Genomic DNA, 20,059 nt, shown 5'->3' on the forward strand with positions numbered 1-20,059 from the left:
ACCTTAGGGTGCTGAAGCCAATTGCAGCGTCCTACCATCACCATGGCCAAGATCTGTTAACCCAGCAGGCACTGGATATCGAACCTTGAACTTAGCTGGCTCTTCCTGTCTTAACCAATTGAGCTATGGGAGAACCCGTAATTTGTTTCTTTATATAAGTTTTTTATTAGAAAAAGGTCCCCTGATGCTGCCGGTTAATTGTTTACATCATCATCGATGACATTTTTCATGGGAAATGAGTTTGAAACTTATTGCAACATGATAAAATCATGCTGATGATTAGATATTGCTGCTTTTTTCAGTACTTCAGTTGATTGTCAATACAATTTTAGTATATTGCATGATAGCTTCGCATTTCAAACAATTCCCATGACATCACCAAATTAAATGGTGACATCCAGTGACCTGGTGCCTAATTTTTAAAAAGTAAGGTCGATTTTTCTGATTAAAGGCACCAAGTCTAACAGTAAAGGGGTCATTGATGTAGGAAAGTGCTAGCTTTCCATATCTTCCTTTTCTTTTAAGAGGGGTCTTGCAAATACATAGTTTATATCATAATGGAAGAGATCAAAGGAAATGGTGAAATAGGCTGTATATCAACACTTAATTAGATGTGCAACAAATTTGTGCTTAATATTAAATGTATATTGTAAACATCACGACCCAGTTTTGGGAACCTACGTTCCGTGCATGCCTGTTTTCTGCAATAACTATCTGCATGTGTTTTTCAGGAAAACAGACTTCAATAAAAAGATTTACTGTGATAACTAGGCTTGATAACCCTGTTCTGAGTATGCCTTCTGTGTAATAAACAAAAAAAAAAGTTATTTTTAATGGAACAAATTTGTAGGAGCTGATGTAGCAGTAGCTTTAACTGTTTTCTTTTTCTCTTCAGCCTCCAATATCAGTTCCTCATCGAATTCAGTCCACTAGCAGAAATGTGAGGGAAGAAAGAACACGGTCAGAGATTAACTGTAAGTTCCAAATTCTCCATCAGAGTCTTGTATCTTTAAAGGGGAAGGATACAATGCCTGGACTTTTTTTGGGAAAGGGTTGCAGATCACTATCTAGTTTTTTTAAAATTAATTAAAAAATTCAGAACTATTCTTCTTTGCCTCTGTCTCTCTTTTTTTCTTTCTGCCACCCACCCCCCCCCCCCCCCCAACACCGCTTGCCAAGCCCAAAGTTACCACAATCAATTGTGGTGCTATACCAGTATCTCATTATCAAATATGTGGAACGTCGTGAAATTGCTGTACTTAAGTGATATATATCCACTAAATTCATCAGAAAAAGTTGGGGCTTGTCCATTCCAGTGTAAGTAAATTTTTAACGGTGTGATAAGTCTTAATTACTGCCAAACAACCCCTCTGGCACTGAAAATTAGTTTTTACACCTGTGGAGCTTCATTCCTTCAGATTTGAATTACTGTTGGAGATTTTGAAAAACTTTTTTTTAAATAAAACTTTTTTTCTTTCTCTCTCTTATCTCTCTCAATCCCATCTTTCTTTCCCTCTATTTTGCTTTCTGTACCTAATTTGATATTGAACTAGATATTCTAACTGACAATTCCTGGTTCAGACTCTGCACTGCTCATTAATGATTCCTCAATCTGATTTGGTTAAGGATATACACAGTTGCTTGTCCTGTTCATACAGGTCCCAGATCCCCTGTAGAGGCCGCCACACCGTTTTGGCGTTCTAATTTACAGTAAGTTCCAGTGCAAAAATCCCGAAGGAAGTTTGTGGGCAAGTGCATGTGAAATGAACGGCTAGAACTTTTCGTTCGCCACTGAGAGCAAAATCTAGCTCTACATGACCATTAGAATTAGCAGCGCCACTGTATTCAGCATTGTGTCCTCTTCCCTGCTCAATTAACCACAATCTATGCCTTTAGCTTATTCGTATCGATTGTGGCTTTATTTTCCTATATATGTACTAATGAGTATACACTGTCCCCATCCATATGGTTTACAGTCAGTGTATGCTGTGACCATCTTGTAGTCCTGTTTTAACTAAGAATTTTCAATACTGTTGTCTGAAATGGTAGTAATGCAGAAAAGATGTATACAAGAGCTAGAGTGGTTGTATCTGCCACTTAAGCTAAGTAATAATAGTAACTAAGAGTTCTGTCCTATCTCTGTTTTTGATATTGATGTTCTGTCAATCTCTAACAATTGCCGATGTACTGTCCATCCTGTGAATAGTACAGACATGCTGCTTACTGGGAGAGCTGTACTGTATATTGAAAAGCGTTTTAACTTTAAGAAATGGAAGGTAACAGAATAATGTTCACCAGTTCTTTTTAATATAAACGACCTGTTATTATGTGCCTCTTTTAACATTGCTAGAATGTGAGGGGACACACAAACTAAACTGAGGTCTGTAATAATTGTGTTTCATATACAACTTACTCAGTAGCTTGTGTACCAAATATGTTGCATGGTATATTTTGCACTAGGTGTTGTATGTTCTTTGTGTACCTTCTAAGTTATCTTACTAATTAGAACTAGTGTTACAGGCTCTATACCCAGTGACTGAATCATTGCCTACAGATGAAATGCAGTTCATTTTTATTTTACTAACAATTACATGATTCAACCCCAGCTGGGATGGTTGTGTTTTTATATTTTGAGTATATGCATTGTCTTGTGTTTTGCCACTTGCGAGTTCTCCCCCTAGGCCGTGCACTTCCCGTGGGTTTGGATAGCTCTGTGGGAGTAGCCCAGCAGAGACATCCCATTTAATTTTCCATTTCTCCTCCCCTGTGTGAAGATACTGGACCTCCACATGACCAAACTTGTGACCCAGCACTCTGACAATCTGGTGCTCCAATGTGCAGTGCATCTGTGGCGCCTGATAATCATACTTTGTTTTAAATGACTCGCTATTTGGAAGGGGGAAGAAACCTCAAGTCAATCTCTGTTAAAGCAACACTATACCATAATAAAAAATAACTCAAACTTCAGTAATTTCACATCCAGACCCTGCCTGGATAATTCTTTGTAATATATATTCTGCTTATTTACATTAGCTTGTTTTACCAGATCTGTTTTATTGGCCATAAAATTGCAGAGATCGCTATTTTGGAATCAAAATCTCTCCCCCTCTTGCCCCGCCCCATTAAAAAAGCAACCTGCAGCTTCAAAGCTTACAATCTAGTCCCCAACTTTGCTATTCATCATGTCCTCCTCTGCACCTCCACAACTACTGCTGGATTTCCAGCTCACTAATTGAACTGACCCTATACTATCTGTTCTTTCCCCTTCTACCTTCTCTTAATTGTTACCTAGTTCCAGGCTTCTCTTTACCTATCTGCAATCCCACAGTCTGCTCATGCCCACACTTGTACAATTCTTACTTACCATTCCATACTACTCACCTAATTCCCACTGCATTTCTGCGTTTTCCCCCCTCCCTCACTGTTTTACTTTTCTCCTACCCACTCCCAATTCTGTTCCTCTTGTGCCCAATTCAAACACACTTTTCCCAGGCCCCATTTAGTCAATTTCCCCAAGTGGCATTCTCCCTCCAGCCCACCCTCCACACTGCTCACTCCCCTTTCAACGATTCACCTCTCACTATTCCCATATTGATTACCTCCCCATAAATGCTGACTGCCTGCCCAATTACTCATTGGCCCAAATGTTCCCTTGGTCTAGCCGCTATCCATGCCGATCACCCCAAGTACTCACTGCCTCAGTAGTCTGCCCACTACTATTCGCTTCCCCAGCCCCCTGAACTCTCGGATCCCTTCCCCCTGCCTTTACAAGCCCAGCATCCCCTTTCCAAGCAACATATCTTCTCAATTAGTATGAGCAACACCACAGGAAATTAGAGGAAGTGGATGTCCTGTAAACAATGCAGCTTCAAATGCCGCACACTGTCTAATGCAAATCTCTGTGCCATACATAAAAAAAGAATTTAGAGGAACAAAGGTAGTCACTTTCTTGTGCTATACAGCAAATCCTTCCTGGAAAACAAAATACTGGCGCCAGTGTCTGCGTGCACTTGGTTGTGTGCTTCCCACAATCAAAACCATGGATCTGATCTCCAGCCTGAATAATATTACTTATCCTTTGAATGAACTCACCCACTAATCACTTAACAGAAGGTAATAGCTTCACCTTAGCAGCAGAATAATGCATCATGCATTACAGGAACAACTTGCATTTATATAGCGCCTTTAACATAGCAAAATGTCCTAAGGCACTTCACAGGAGTGTTATTAAACAGAATTTGACACCGAGCTACATAAGTAGAAATTAGGCAGATGACTAAAAGCTTGTTTTGAGGAGTGTCTTAAAGGTGGAAAGAGAGGTAGAGAGGCGGAGCGGTTTAGGGATGGAATTCCAGAGCTTAGGGTCTGGGCAGCTGAAGGCACGGCCTCCAATAGTTGAGTGATTAAAATCAGGGCTGCTTAAGAGACCAGAATTAGAGGAGCGCAGATATCTCGTGGGGGGTCGGGGGAGCCGGTGTGGTTGTGGGGCTGAAGGAGATTACAAGAGATGGGAGGGGCGAAGCCATGGAGGGATTTGGAAACGAGGATGAGAATCGAGGCGTTGCTTAACCGGAGCCATTGTAGGCCAGCGAGCACAGGGGTGATGGATGAATGGGCTCTGGTGTGAGTTAGGACACAGGTAGCCAGGTTTTGGATGGCCTCAAGTTTACGTAGGGTAGAACATGGGAGGCCAGCCAGGGGTGCATTGGAATAGTCCAGTCTAGAGGTAACAAAGGCATTGATGAGGGTTTCAGCAGCAGATGAGCAGAGGCAGGGGCGGTGACGGGCGATGTTACGGAGGTGGAAATAGGTGGTCTTAGTTATGGCGCAGATATGTGGTCGGAGGCTCATTTCAGGGTCAAATATGATGCCAAGTTTGTGAACAGTCTGGTTCAGCCTCGGACAGATGTTAGGGAGAGGGACAGAGTTGGTGCCTAGGGAACAGAGTTTGTGGAGGGGACCAAAGGCAAATGGATGCGGCTTGGGAGCGGGTCAGCTGGTTTCCGGGTTCCAGTCCCGCCCCCAACTGTATCCGGCCCATGGACATGATTTTACGTCAATTGGCCTTGTTAAGCCCGCCCTGCGGGCATGCCGGCCAATTAAGAGGAAACTAGTCAGATAACGTCATTTGATGATGCATCATCTTGTTTTCTTAAAGGGACCATGCACAGTTTTTCTTTGACAGCTCATTTCTCAGTGTTTGACAGCATTGAGGTGCTGCAAACACTGACAATCACTGTACAAAGGTGAGCTCTTGCACCCAGGCTATCCAATGACTCCCTCCATAGGCTAGAACAGATGGCAGCTGCAGCTGAGGTTACAGAAGCGATCTGTTACTGGTGAGAGAGAGGTTCTCCCAATGAGGTGGGACTAGACAGCCAATTCAAAACTTGTTACCTACAGAAAAGTGTAAATACATTAAAAAATAATTTTCCCAACCATTTCCTACCTCTGAAACTTACCAGTACACCATTGGATCCTTCACACCACTTCTGAAGCTGACATAAGACATAGGAGCAGGAGTAGGTCATTTGGCCCCTCGAGCCTGCTTCGCCACTCTAAGATCATGGCTGATCTGATCTTGGCCTCAACTCCACTTCCCTGCCCGCTCCCCATAACCCTTGACTCACTTACCATTCAAAAATCTGTCTATCTCCACCTTAAATATATTAAACTAGCTGAAGTGCCCGGCGGTGCCGAGGCTTTTTTGAGGGCATGTTGTTGTTGGAAGAGAGAGAGAGAGCGACTGGGGGGAAGAGAGAGAGCGACTGGGGGGAAGAGCGAGAGCGACTGGGGGGAAGAGCGAGAGCGACTGGGGGGAAGAGAGAGAGCGACTGGGGGGAAGAGAGAGAGCGACTGGGGGGAAGAGAGAGAGCGACTGGGGGAAGAGAGAGAGAGCGACTGGGGGGGAAGAGAGAGAGAGCGACTGGGGGAAGAGAGAGAGAGCGACTGGGGGAAGAGAGAGAGAGAGCGACTGGGGGGAAGAGAGAGAGAGCGACTGGGGGGAAGAGAGAGAGCGACTGGGGGGAAGAGAGAGAGAGCGACTGGGGGGGAAGAGAGAGAGAGCGACTGGGGGGAAGAGAGAGAGCGACTGGGGGGAAGAGAGAGAGCGACTGGGGGGAAGAGAGGGAGCGACTGGGGGGAAGAGAGAGAGAGCGACTGGGGGGAAGAGAGAGAGAGCGACTGGGGGGAAGAGAGAGAGAGCGACTGGGGGGAAGAGAGAGAGAGAGAGAGTGACGGGGGAAGAGAGAGAGCGACTGGGGGGAAGAGGGAGCGACTGGGGGGAAGAGAGGGAGCGACGTGGGGGGAAGAGGGAGGGGAGGGGTGGGGGGAAGAGAGGGAGGGGAGGGGTGGGGGGAAGAGAGGGAGGGGAGGGGTGGGGGGGAAGAGAGGGAGGGGAGGGGTGGGGGGAAGAGGGAGGGGGAGGGGTGGGGGGAAGAGAGGGAGGGGAGGGGTGTGGGGAAGAGAGGGAGGGGGTGGGGGGAAGAGGGGGAGGGGAGGGGTGGGGGGGAAGAGGGGGAGGGGTGGGGGGGTAGAGGGGGAGGGGAGGGGTGGGGGGAAGAGGGGGAGGGGAGGGGTGGGGGGAAGAAGGGGAGGGGTGGGGGGAAGAGGGGGAGGGGTGGGGGAGGGGAGGGGTGGGGGGAAGTGGGGGAGGGGAGGGGTGGGGGGAAGAGGGGGAGGGGAGGGGTGGGGGGAAGAGGGGGAGGGGAGGGGTGGGGGGAAGAGGGGTGGGGGGAGGAGGGGGAGGGGTGGGGGGAGGAGGGGGAGGGGTGGGGGGAGGGGAGGGGGGAAAGGGGGAGGGGAGGGGGGGAAGAGAGGGGGAAGAGAGGGAGGGGAGGGGGGGGAAAGAGGGGAGGGGGAAGAGGGGGAGGGGAGGGGGGGAAGAGAGGGGGAAGAGAGGGAGGGGAGGGGGGGAAAGAGGGGAGGGAGAGGGGAGGGGGAGGGAGAGAGGAGGGGGAGGGGGGGAAGAGAGGGGGAGGGGAGGGGGAGGGGAGGGGGGGAAGAGAGGGAGAGGGAAAGAGGGGGGGGGAAGAGGGAGGGGAGGGGGAAAGAGAGGGAGGGGGGGGGAAGAGAGGGAGGGGGAAAGAGAGGGAGGGGAGGGGGGAAAGAGAGGGAGGGGAGGGGGGAAAGAGAGGGAGGGGAGGGGGGGGAAAGAGGGAGGGGAGGGGGGAAAGAGAGGGAGGGGAGGGGGGGGAAAGAGGGAGGGGAGGGGGAAAGAGAGGGAGGGGAGGGGGGAAAGAGGGAGGGGAGGGGGGAAAGAGAGGGGGGGGGGAAAGAGAGGGGGGGGGGAAAGAGAGGGAGAGAGGGAGGGGAAAGAGAGGGAGGGGAGGGGGGAAAGAGAGGGAGGGGAGGGGGGAAAGAGAGGGAGGGGAGGGGGGGGGAAAGAGGGAGGGGAGGGGGAAAGAGAGGGAGGGGAGGGGGGGGAAAGAGGGAGGGGAGGGGGAAAGAGAGGGAGGGGAGGGGGGAAAGAGGGAGGGGAGGGGGGAAAGAGAGGGGGGGGGGAAAGAGAGGGAGAGGGGAGGGGGGAAGAGAGGGAGGAGAGGGGAGGGGGGGGAAGAGAGGGAGGGGAGGGGGGGGAAGAGAGGGAGGGGAGGGGGGGGAAGAGAGGGAGGGGAGGGGAGGGGGGGGGGAAGAGAGGGAGGGGAGGGGAGGGGGGGGGAAGAGAGGGAGGGGAGGGGGGGGAAGAGAGGGAGGGGAGGGGGGGGGGGAAGGGAGGGGAGGGGAGGGGAGGGGGGGGGGGGGAAGAGAGGGAGGGGAGGGGAGGGGAGGGGGGGGGAAGAGAGGGAGGGGAGGGGAGGGGGGGGGGAAGAGAGGGAGGGGAGGGGAGGGGAGGGGGGGGGAAGAGAGGGGGGGAGGGGAGGGGAGGGGGGGAAGAGAGGGAGGGGAGGGGGGGAAGAGAGGGAGGGGAGGGGTGGGGGGGAAGAGAGGGAGGGGAGGGGTGGGGGGGAAGAGAGGGAAGAGGGGGAGGGGGGAGGAGGGCGGGGAAGGGGGGGGGAAGAGAGGGAAGAGGGAGGGGGGGAGGAGGGCGGGGAAGGGGGGGGGAAGGGAGGGCAGGAGAGGGGAAGGGCGGGCGGGGGGGAGGGGAAGGGAGGGCGGGAGGGGGAGATGGAGGGCGGAGGGGAGGGAGGGCGGCGGGTGCCCCCCCCCCCCCCCCCCCCGAGGGTCGCGGCCCCCCCTCCCCCCCGGAGGTGAAGACCGCCGATTGCGCGCGCAACAGGAGCTGAGACGCGGCGTCTCTCTCGGCCGGCGGGCCCGGTTGCCAGGGCAACTGTGACGCTGACCAAGCCAGAGAGAGAGACGCCGCGTCTCAGCTGCTCCTGCTGCGCGCGCGGCCCCCCCCCCCCCCCCCCGGAGGGTCGCGGCCGCCGATTGCGCCCGTTGCCAGGGTAACGCTGGACGCTCAGCAAGCCCCGGCAGAGAGAGACGTCTCCGCTCCTGCTGCGCGCGCACCCTAGCGGCGCTGGGCTGAGGCTCGGCCCTCCAGCCTTCGAGTGGGGCCGGGAGGTGCCTAGCTCGGGCGTGGGTGCGGAGGAGACGCTGAGGCTTCTAGGCCTACCTGGAAAAACGGGGAAAGGTAGGAAAATTAATGAGATTAGATAAGTTAATTACTTTCTAAATCATGTTTTAAAAGCAACGTTTTTTTTTAAGACGCAGAAAGCGGGAAAAAGAAAGGAAAAGTTTGGAATCAAGATGGCGGCGACTCCCCTCGGTTCAGAACGATAAAGCCTGGCCACACGCGCACCGATTGGCCCGGCGGCACACGCCAGCAACCCGGCGTACGATTGGTCGAGCTCGAGGTCACTCTGTCGCTAATGAGCGGATAATGAGATGCTAATGAGCGGAATGTTGAAGGTTTTTGGGATACCGCGGGCGCAATTTTAGCCCGGCCGAAACGTAAATACGCTTAAAAACCGTCTCGGAAGCGTAAGCTTTCTTTGGAGGTAACGCGCGCATAGGTACGCCCTGTAACTTTCGAGTGCATACCCGCAACGCACACGCGATGATAAACAGATAGACAGAATGACAGAAGTACCGATTTATATATATATAGATGACCCAGCCGCCACAGCTCTCTGGGGAAGAGAATTCCAAAGATTTCTCCTCATTTCCAATTTAAATGGGTGCCCCCTTATTCTGAAATTATGCCCCCGAGTTCTAGATTCCCCCATGAGGGGAAACATCCCCTCTGCATCTACTGTCAAGCCCCTTCAGAATCTTATGTTTCAATAAGATCCCCTCTCATTCTTCTAAACTCCAATGAGTATAGGCCCAACCTGCTCAACTTTCATAAGACAGCTCCTTCATCTCCGGAATCAACCTCGTGTACCTTCTCTGAACTGCCTCCAATGCAAGTATATCCTTAAATAAGGAGATCAAAACTGTGCGCAGTACTCCAGGTGTGGTCTCACCAACAGTTCCCTTACAGTTGTAACAGGACTTCCCTACTTTTATACTCCATTCCCTTTGCAGTAAAGGCCAATATTCCATTTGCTTTCCTAATTACTCGCTGTACCTTCATGCTAACTTTGTGAGTCATGTACAAGGACCCCCCGATCCCTCTGTACCTCAGCATTTTGTAATCTCTCCCCATTTAAATAATTTGCTTTTTTATTTTTTCTACCAAATTGGATAACCTCGCATTTTCCCACAATAAATTCCATTTGCCAGATTTTTGCACACTCATTTAGCCTATCTATATCCCTTTGGAGATTCTTTGCTTCCTCCGCATAATTTGCTTTTTCACCTATCTTTGTATCATCAGCAAATTTGGCTACATTACACTCGGATGAAGAGACTAAGTCATTAATACAGATTGTAAATAGTTGAGGCCCCAGCACTGATCCCTGCGGCACCCCACTAGTTACAGTTTGCCAACCTGAAAATGACCCATTTATCCCGACTCTCTGCTTTCTGTTGTTAGCCGATTCTTTATCCATGCTAATATATTACCCCCAACCCCGTGAGCTCTTGTGCAGTAACCTTTTATGTGGCACCTTTATTGAATGCCTTCTGGAAATCCAAATACACAACATCATCTGGTTCCCCTTTATCCAGCCTGTTCATTACATCCTCAAAGAACTCCAGCAAATGTGTCAAACATGATTTCCCTTTCATAAAACCACGCTGACTCTGCTTGACGATATTATGATTTTTTAAATGTCCTGCTACCACTTCCTTTATGATGGACTCCAGCATTTTCCCAATGACAGATGTTAGGCTAACTGGTCTATAGTTGCCTGCTTTCTGTCTCCCTCTCTTAAATAGGGCGTTACATTTGCGGTTTTCCAGTCTGCTGGGACCTCTCCAGAATCCAGGGAATTTTGGTAGATTACAACCAATGCATCCACTATCTCTGCAGCCACCTCATTTAAAGACCCTAGAATGCAGGCCATCGTGTCCAGGGGACTTGTCCACCTTTAGTCCCATTAGTTTGCCTAGTACTTTTTCTCTAGTGATAGTGATTGTTTTAAGTTCCCCCCCCCCCCCCCCCCACCCACCCCAATAGCCTCTTAATTATCCATTATTGAGATGCTTTTAGTGTCTTCTACCGTGAAGACCGATACAAAATATTTGTTCCAAGTCTCCACCATTTCCCTTTATAAATTCCCCAGACTCCTCCTCTAGGGGACCAAAGTTTACTTTAGCTTCAACAAAAAACTTTTTTTCTTCCTTTCTGATGTCAAGGATCGCAAGCTTCATCAACTCTTGGACACTGACACTCCTCTGGAACCTTCTTCCCCTTCACTTTCCTCTGCACCCATCCCTCCTTCCAATCTCACCCCCCTGCCGTGTTTTCACTATCCCCTCTGACCTTCCCCTCTCTGACCCCAAACGATCAGTCCTCAGCAAAGGCTTGAGCTTCATCCCCTTACGCCCCCATCTCAATTAATTTCGAGCTCGGCACGATGCTGAGCTCTTTTTCCGTCGTCTCCGTGCCCGCATCTTTGGCCAGGAGTCCTCCCCCCGCACAGCTGACCCTTTCTCCCGCTTTCAAAATTCTCGTTCTACCTGGACCCCTCCCTCTGGCCTCTTATCCTCTCTAGATCTTTTCATTGCTAACTGCCGACGTGACATCAGCCGTCTCAATTTCTCTGCTCCCCTCTCTCTCACGCCAACCTACCACCCTCTGAACTTGCAGCACTCCGTTTTCTCTGATCCAACCCTAATATCATTAAACCTGCTGCTAGGGGTGGTGCTGTTGTTGTTTGGCGAACCAACTTCTACCGTGCGGAAGCTGAACGCCAACTCTCTGACACCTCCTCCTACCTCCGCCTGGACCATGACCCCACTAGCAAACATCAAGCCATTGTTTCCAAGACTGTCATTGCCCTCATCTCCTCTGGAGATCTTCCCTCCATGGCTGTCAACCTCAGTCCCCCAACCTGGCACAGCCTGTTTCTACCTCCTTCCCAAGATCCACAAACAGGACTGCCCTGGTAGACCCATCGTTTCAGCCTGTTCTTACCCCACGGAACTTATCTCTTCCTATCTCAACTCTTTTTTTTCTCCCCTTGTCCAGTCTCTTCCCATCTACATTCGCAACTCTTCCGACGCCCTCTGTCACTTTAACAGTTTCCAGTTTCCTGGCCCCAACCATCTCCTTTTCATAATGGACGTCCAATCCCTCTACACCTCCATCCCCCACGAGAACGAGCTGAGGGCGCGCCGCTTCTTCCTTGAACAGAGGCCCATCCACCACCACCCTCCTCCGCCTGGCTGAACTTGTTCTCGCATTGAACAACTTCTCCTCTGACTCCACTCATTTCCTCCAAATTAAAGGTGTTGCTATGGGAACCCGCATGGGCCCTGCCTGCCTTTTCATGGGATATGTGGAACATTCTTTGTTCCAGCCCTACTCCGGTCCCTTCTCTCTCTCTTTCCGGTACATCGATGACTGTATCGGTGCCGTTTCCTGCTCTCGCCCTGAACTAGATAAGTTAATTCACGTTACTTGCAGTTTCCACTCTTCCCTCACCTTCATGTGTTCCATCTCCGACTCTTCTCTTCCCTTTCTTGACTTCTACATCTCCATTTCTGACGATCGGCTTTTGACAAACATCCACTACAAGCTCACTGACTCCCACAGCTACCCGGACTACACTTTCTCCCACCCCGCTTCCTGTAAGGACTCTATTTCATTCTCCCAGTTTCTCCGTCGCGTCTGTTCTGACGATGCCACCTTCCATACCAGTGCTTCCGACATGTCTTTTTCCTCAACTGAGGGTTCCCCTCTACTGTGGTTGACACGGCCCTTGACCGTGTCCGTTCCATTTCCCGCACTTTTGCTCTCGCCCCTTCCCCTCCCTCCCAGAACCACGATAGGATTCCCCTTGTCCTCACCTTTCACCCCACCAGCCTCCATATTCAACGGATCATCCTCTGCCACCTCAACCGTGATCCCACCACCAAACGCATCTTCCCCTCACCTCCCCTTTCAGCATTCTGAAGGGACTGCTCCCTCCGTGACACCCTGGTCCACTCCTCAATCACCCCCAACAGCCCTTCTCCTTCACCTGGCACCTTCCCGTGCAAGCGCAGGAGATGTAACGCATGCCCTTTTACCTCCTCCCCTCCCACTGTCCAGGGCCCCAAACACCCCTTCCAGGTGAAACAGCAATTTACTTGTACTTCCTGCAATTTAATATACTCTATTCGCTGCTCACGATGCGGTCTCCTCTACATTGGGGAGACCAAACGCAGATTGGGCGACCGCTTTGCGGAACACCTCTGTTCAGTCTGTAAGGGTGACCCTGAGCTTCCGGTCACCTGTCACTTTAATTCACCGCTTCACTCCCGCTCTGATCTCTCTGTCCTCGGCCTATTACATTGTTCCAATGAAGCTCAACGTAAGCTCGAGGAACAGCACCTCATCTTTCGATTAGGCACTTTACAGTCTTCTGGACTCCACATTGAGTTCAACAATTTTGAAACTATAACCCCTGCCCCCATTTTTGATGCTGTATGATTTTTGCCATTCCCATTTGCAACATTTTATTTTTCCTGCCTCTTACATAATAACAGTATGTTCCTTCAATTCCTTTCTCCCCCCCCGTCTCTGCACCTGCTTAATATCTGTTACATATCCAGCTTTTTCCAGTTCTGGTGAAGGGTCCCAGACCTGAAACGGTAACTCTCTCTCTCTCCACGGATGCTGCCTGGCCTGCTGAGTGTTTCCAGCGTTTTCTGTTATTTCAGATTTCCAGCATCTGCAGTATTTTGCTGTTGTTTACTTTAGCTACTCTCTTTTATATACCTGTAGAAGCTCTTACTGTCTGCTTTTATATTTCTTGCTAGCTTACACTCATAAGCTACCTTCTTTATCATTTTTTTTAGTTGTCCTTTGCTGGTTTAAAATTTTTTCCCAATCCTCTGGCCTTCCACTATTCTTCGCAACATTGTATGCCTTTGTTTTCAATTTGATACCATCCTTTACTTCTTTAGTTAGCCACGGATGGTTCATCCTTCCCTTAGTCTTTCTTTCTCACTGGAATATATCTTTGGTGAGAGTTTGCCACTGCTTTTCTACAGTCTTTACCCTGTAATATATTTCCCCAGTCCACTTTAACCAAGTCTGCCTTCATACATTTGCAATGACCTTTATTTAAGTTCAGGACACTAGTTTGAGACCTAGCTTTCTCGCCCTCAAACTGAATTTGCAATTCTACCATGCTATGATCACTCTTCCCAAGAGGATCCTTCACTTCGAGATCATTAATGAATCCAGCCTCGTTACACATTACCAGATCTAAAATAGTCTGCTCCCTGGTTGGTTCCACAACGTTTTGTTCCAAAAAACCATCCCGCATACACTCTACCTTTGCCAATTTGCTTTGTCCAATCAATAAGATTAAAATCTCCCATGATTATAGCCGTACCTTTCTTGCAAACCTCTATTATGTCTTGATTTATACTCTGTCCTTCAGTGTGGCTACTGTTTTGGGGGCCTGTAGACCACTCCCACCAGTGACTTCTTAACCTTATTATTTCTTATCTCCACCAAACTGATTCTATGTCTTGATCTTCCAAGCCAGTATCATTTCTCACTGCTGCACTGATCTCGTCCCTTGTTAACAGAGCTACACCACCTTCTTTTCCTTTCTGCCTATCTTTACAAAATGGCAAATACCCCATAATATTCAGCCTTGTTCACCTTGCAACCACGTCTCTGTAATGGCTATCAGATCATACCCATTTATTTCTATTTGTGCTGTCAATTCATCTATCTTGTTACGAATGCTGTGTGCGTTCAGATATAGAGCTTTTAATTTTGTGTTTTTACCATTGTTCCCTACTCTGAGCCCTCTTTCTGATGCAATCTTGCGTGTATACGCTCTGTCCCTTCCTGTCACACTCTGGTTATCATTACCCCTATCGCTACCCTGCACTTTTGTCTTCTCATTTTTCTTTGACTTTTTAAATTTCTGGTCAGTGGATCCCTCCCCCTTCCCCCCCCCCCCCCCCCCCCCCTACTATTTAGTTTAAAGCCCTATTTACAGCCCTAGTTATTCGATTCGCCAGGACACTGGTCCCAGCCTGGTTCAAATGAAGCCCGTCTTGATAGAACAGCTCCCTCTTACTCCAGTACTGGTGCTAGTGCCCCAAGAATCGAAACCCAGCAATGTAGAAACATTACAGCAGACTCAACACGCCATACTTACCTGGACTTCGGGAACCCCGAGGCAGAAGCGGCAAATATGAAGAAGAGCCTATTAACAGGCAGGTAAGTGGCTTTAATCCTCTTCCCGCCGCTAGGTGTCTGGTCCATGCGCAAATCGGGGACCCGACACTTGGGAAGATTGATTGGAGGCGGGTTGACGGTGGGTTTCCTACCCGCTGTCGATCTTTTCGATTTTGACCGGTCCCGCATTCTGAGGTCCGGCCAATGGCTTAGGTCTTCCCAATATTTCGTTGGAGGAAATTGCTGCTCATCCATGGATGTCTGACAATTTAGAGACCATGGAGGGGTCGAGAAAAGTGGTGGTGAGGTAGAGTTGGGTGTTGTCAGCGTACATGTAGAAACTGATGCTGTATTTTTGGATGATGTCGCCGAGGAGCAGCATGTCGATGAGAAGTAGAGGGAGCCAATGATAAATCCTTGGGGGACACCAGAGGTAACTATGCGGCAGCAGGAAGAGAAGCCATTGCAGGTGATTCTCTGGCTACAGTAGGTAGATAAGAATGGAACCAGGCGAGTGCAGTCCCACCCAGCTGGACGATGGTGGAGAGGCGTTGGAGGAGGATGGAGTGGTCAAAGGCTGCAGACTGGTCGAGAGGACGAGGAGGGATAGTTTACTTTTGTCACAGTCACACAAGATGTCATTTGTGACTTTGATACGAGCCGTTTCGCAACTGTGGCAGGGGTGGAAACCTGATTGGAGGGATTCAAACATGGAGTTGCGGGAAAGATGGGCACGGATTTGGGAGGCGACAACGCGTTCAAGGACTTTGGAGAGGAAATGGAGATTGGAAAAAGGCGGTAGTTTGCAAGGATGGAGGGGTCAAGGGTTGGTTTTCTGAGGCGTGGGGTGATGATGGCAGATTTGAAAGAGAGGGGGATAGTACCTGCGGGGAGAGAACTGTTCACTATCGGCTAACGAGAGCCAGAAAAGGAAGTTGGGTGGTCAGCAGTTTAGTGGTAATAGGGTCAACGGAGCAGGAAGTCGGTCTCGGGCAAGATGAGCACGGAGAGGATATGAGGGGTGATTGGATAGCCTCAGTCTTGGAGACAAAGAAGTCCATGAGCTCCTCACACTTGTTGGTGGTGACGTTACACGACATAAACAGTGAATCATTCGACTTATAGTGAATGCCCCATATTGCCTGTCTTCTGGATACGCGTCCTGTGCCATACTTTCTACCGCATTTAATTGCAAGAAAATTTATTGTTTTTTTTCTGTACTACTAAAAAGCAATAATATTTTGCAGCTGATTGGTTCAGATATACATACATTTGCATTATAATATATTTGATTTTTTATACATTTCTATACAAATTTTGTGGTAGTTATTTCAATCTTCGTCACATTGAGGAATGTACAGAAAACATTTTACACAAACAGGCTATCTTCCAACCCTGCCCCCCATATCGATTACCAACCTTTACACAAAGGATCATACTTCCCATCAACTCCCTGCATATCATGTGTTCCAAACCACCTCTGCAGTCACAGACCCACAACAGAGAAACATAGCCCAACGATGACTCAACTGTGCGTATAAACTCAACAACTCCATCAGCAGAACTCTCTACCACCACCTCATGCACACTCCATTGGCTGCTGTCCACCGACGCTTACACACACTCCAGCTACGGCATCTCCTTCCGGTGCCTCGCAACAGACTCCTTACAACCTACTGTGAGCAATATCACAGTAGATCCTCTATATAATGTAATTTTTTTTAGGGAATTTTCATTTTTGTCTATATGGAAGTTTAAGCTCCCACATTTATGATGTAATGCAATAAAATAATTAGCAAATAATTTTTTCATATAACTAGGGTCTTAAACTTTTAAAGATACGCAGACAGAACAGAAACGTGGCCCAAATGACTGAGAAAACTTATGGCTTTGTCAAGAGAGTCCACTGCCTAGCCACAGGCTTTTGCTGCAATTAAGTTATTATAAACGGTTAGAAATGTTGTACGAAAGCAGCTTTCATATAATTTTGAATGCTAAAAGTAAGCTTTATCAAAGCATGGTTTTTTGTTTAACAATGTCCTTCCCTTCGTGAAAAGTTGTTTGCACAGCAAAGCTCAACAACCAAATGAGCACCCATTTTGCTACTTCACGTGTCCTCTAGGATGAATGTATATCTGCATTGCTTAGCTCATGGAACATGCTTAGTTACGTTTTACATCAGGACTCTGGTCTTGGCTGGCATTTATGTTTACTTAACAGCAGTTAGACCATGTATATGGCCCTAAAGCAACATTGAATGCACCTGCTGCTAAGGTGAAGCTATGATGTAGACAGCATATCATCCAATGCATTTGCAGTCTTGGCCAAGTCATCTGGGGCAGGGAGATGAATCTGACCCATTCTTTGTTCAAGCTGAAGCATATTTCCTGGTTGCTCGACCACAATTCCAGTGAGTGATCGATATTTTAGAGGTGGGAGAGGAGTAGTAATTGGAAAAACAATTGCATTTACCCTCTAGTATGGAGGAGGCCATCCTTCAGCACCTGTGCATTTTACACTTTTTAAATTGAAATAGAAGTGGAGCTTCTAGTGGATAAAAGGCGCTGCTTGATTTAGTCGTGCAGACCAGAAGGTCCCAGGTTTGATTGCTGGAGGTTTGCATTTGGGGTGCTGCAATGGGCTTCAGCAGTATTTACACCTTAAAAGGAACAGGAGAGGAAGTTTGCAAGGCTGTTGACCGTAGTGGTTTCATCCATGGGGATGAAGGAAGGATTGCCTTTCAGAGAAGGAGCTTTTTCATGTACCTGTCCAGGAACATGAGAGGAAGAACAACTCCCAGATATGGGAACAGTATTCAAGTCTTAGATGGACTTGGGCTTTGGAGGAGTTGAGATTTGTTGAGATGAGAAGAAGCGTTTAGCTCTTGAAGGGAGCTTTAGTTGATGTTTCTTTTTCAAGATAGGAGATTGTGCTGCTCAGAATGTTGATGGGTGATGGACCAATGGGGGAACCATCAAAGGTAAAGCAATCAGAGGTAAGAAATAGTTACTGTTGGTTGGACCGGCAAGAGACATGAAAATGTTTAAGAGTTGAGGGAAGCCAGATTCCTCAGTGATCTGCTGAAGGGGGTGATGTACTTTTTCAACCATTGCACTACGAGAAGAATGGAGGTTGTGTGCGCAGAATGAGTGATGTGGAGGAAATTGAATGTAGAGAAGAATCAGTAGCACAAGGGTAGATAAGGCTGGTTGAAGAGTGGAAGAAATCTTGGATACCTAGAATCATACGCAAGATTTGAGCAAAGGAGATGGTAGCCATTATCGTTAATGTTATTATTTGACGAGGAAAATTTGGTTCTTGGAACTTCTAGCTGAACCTCAATTGATCCATTACAGAAAACCTCTATTGTCTTAAATTGAGGAGCTCCTCTCAACTGCCACTGGATGGCTTAGCTCTCCCACTTTAACCAGATTACATTTCATTTCTTAGAAGTGGATATTTCACTGGCATCTTTTAGACCGCCAGCTTAACTTTGTTATTCTTTGTAGGACAAGTCTGAATATTGCTGACAGAATCATGACTCGAGCTATTAGGATGTGATATCCTGGAAGTTTTCACTTGCAGCTTATGCAGGATCTGTCATCCAGCCTACTGAGAGTTTATGTGGTTGCAGCCCTGATGGAAAATTGAGGTGAAATCATGCTCATAAGCAGCCTTTTTGCACACCAGTGAAAGCCTACCTAAAATTTGTGTTACGCTAAATAACTTTGTCCCTTCTGAGCATATGGTTTCTCACTACTTCACACTTCTTCCTTAAAAGACCATTCCTTTTATTTCACATTCCCACCCCACTCCCGCATTGGTGAACTTCATGCTCAGGTAGTAGATTCATCATTTCTTGTTTGGGCTTCAAGTAGGGTGGTCATATGACTAGATCTGTGAGTTTTGCTTCATGTATTTCGAGTTTAGTTTTGTTCATCCACACTTTGTTGAAAAGGACTATCGGTTGATATTCTGTTTAGGCCTAATGATATTCACACACCCAGGCAATTTGTTTTTGGTAACAAAACCATCGATAAGCTTATTCATAGGTTGGTGAATGAATCTTTTCTGTCCTGTTGCTGGTCAGGAACCATGAAGAAAAATTACAGGCTATTCCTTTTGTGTTGAAGTAAGATCTTGGGCTAGTTTGCATAAAATTTGACTTAATATAAGGTACATGGAGCAACTTGCATGCGTTTAAGCAGCATTATTGTCTTGATTTGACAGTTCCCTGCTCCAAGCTGTACTCCACCTCCAGTATTAGTCTTTAGTAGAATTCAATTGTATGTGAAAACTGAGCACAAGAGCAAGAATGTTAGATTATCTGCCATTGATATTGTTCTCTGAATTTAGTTCAACCTTCACATATTAAGCCTTTTTCTTGCTGCCCCTCGGTTCCATTTCTTATCTTGTACACCTCAAAGTTCATCGTCATTCCTGTTTGCTGAAATCTTCTTGTTTCAACTTGGTTTCTGTTATTTCCATGGAACAACTAAGATTTGGTTAGACCACATTGAATGCAGTGAGAGTTGAGAAGACTACCTAACCGCAATAGCTACTGTATGGTGTCCAATTTTTTAAAGAGGATTGTGTGTGATCCAAGTATTCAATTGTGGTGCAGGTTGGACCGCATTCAGAGTGTCAAGATCTTTTGTGTACTAGATAATCTAATATTCCATTATCAGACTTTCACAAACGAGAGAATTAATGTATGAATGGGAGAAAGTAATAAGGCTATAAATTAAACAACCTACTGAAGAAAATATTTTGCAGATAACTTGTGAAATTGTGAGGTTATCAAAACTGGTGTGTTGTAAATGATGTGCAAAGTTCAACCCAGAGATTTTGCTGCAAATAAGGCATAAGCCCCTTTTCTTAAAAAAAAAAAAAAAATGTTTTTGTGCTTTGGCTGAAATGCAAGACCTTTTCAAACTTTGCATTGAACTGCAATTGTAGTTTTCTGTTATGAATAATGGTCTTAATTTGAATTTATCTGCAGTTGGACAAATAAAATTTGATCCACCGATGCGAAAAGAAACAGAGCCTCATCATGAATTTGTAAGTAAGGCATTCTTATCTCACTTGGACATTTTTTTTTAAAGAAGCTTGCACTAAATAAACATTCTGAAAAACGGCAAGTTACCAGATTCACAAGTATGCTGTGATTTGAAAGGTTGAAATGCAGCATATAACAGACCTTAACTGATGGGAACAATTCCAGTTTTTCTGGAGCCTATTAAGGGTTGATATTCAGTTGCAAGTTTAAAATGCTGATGGAAAAAAAGCCTTAAGCTGTCTGTGCCCATGTGTGTCAAGCAGTACAAATTTACACTAAATTTGTCACTTACTTTGTACTGCAGGTTTATTTTCAAGGTG

At 47.5% G+C, this 20,059-nt stretch overlaps 1 protein-coding gene across 14 annotated transcripts in view; it reads left to right on the forward strand.

Annotated features, from left to right (window-relative positions):
- LOC147121580 (mitogen-activated protein kinase kinase kinase kinase 3-like) overlaps nt 1–20,059 on the forward strand; it is a 244,010-nt gene that overhangs the window by 68,599 nt on the left and 155,352 nt on the right. For all 14 annotated transcript variants that reach the window (XM_085981929.1, XM_085981930.1, XM_085981939.1 and 11 more), the window contains 2 exons: nt 896–974; nt 19,683–19,741. In XM_085981929.1, coding sequence (XP_085838055.1) covers nt 896–974; nt 19,683–19,741 — 138 coding nt within the window. The remainder of the gene's footprint in view (nt 1–895; nt 975–19,682; nt 19,742–20,059) is intronic.

Source organism: Somniosus microcephalus, chromosome 3 (assembly GCF_052327205.1).
Source record: "Somniosus microcephalus isolate GS21.2 chromosome 3, FLI_Smic_1.0, whole genome shotgun sequence".
In the NCBI taxonomy this organism is placed as follows: Eukaryota; Metazoa; Chordata; class Chondrichthyes; order Squaliformes; family Somniosidae; genus Somniosus; species Somniosus microcephalus.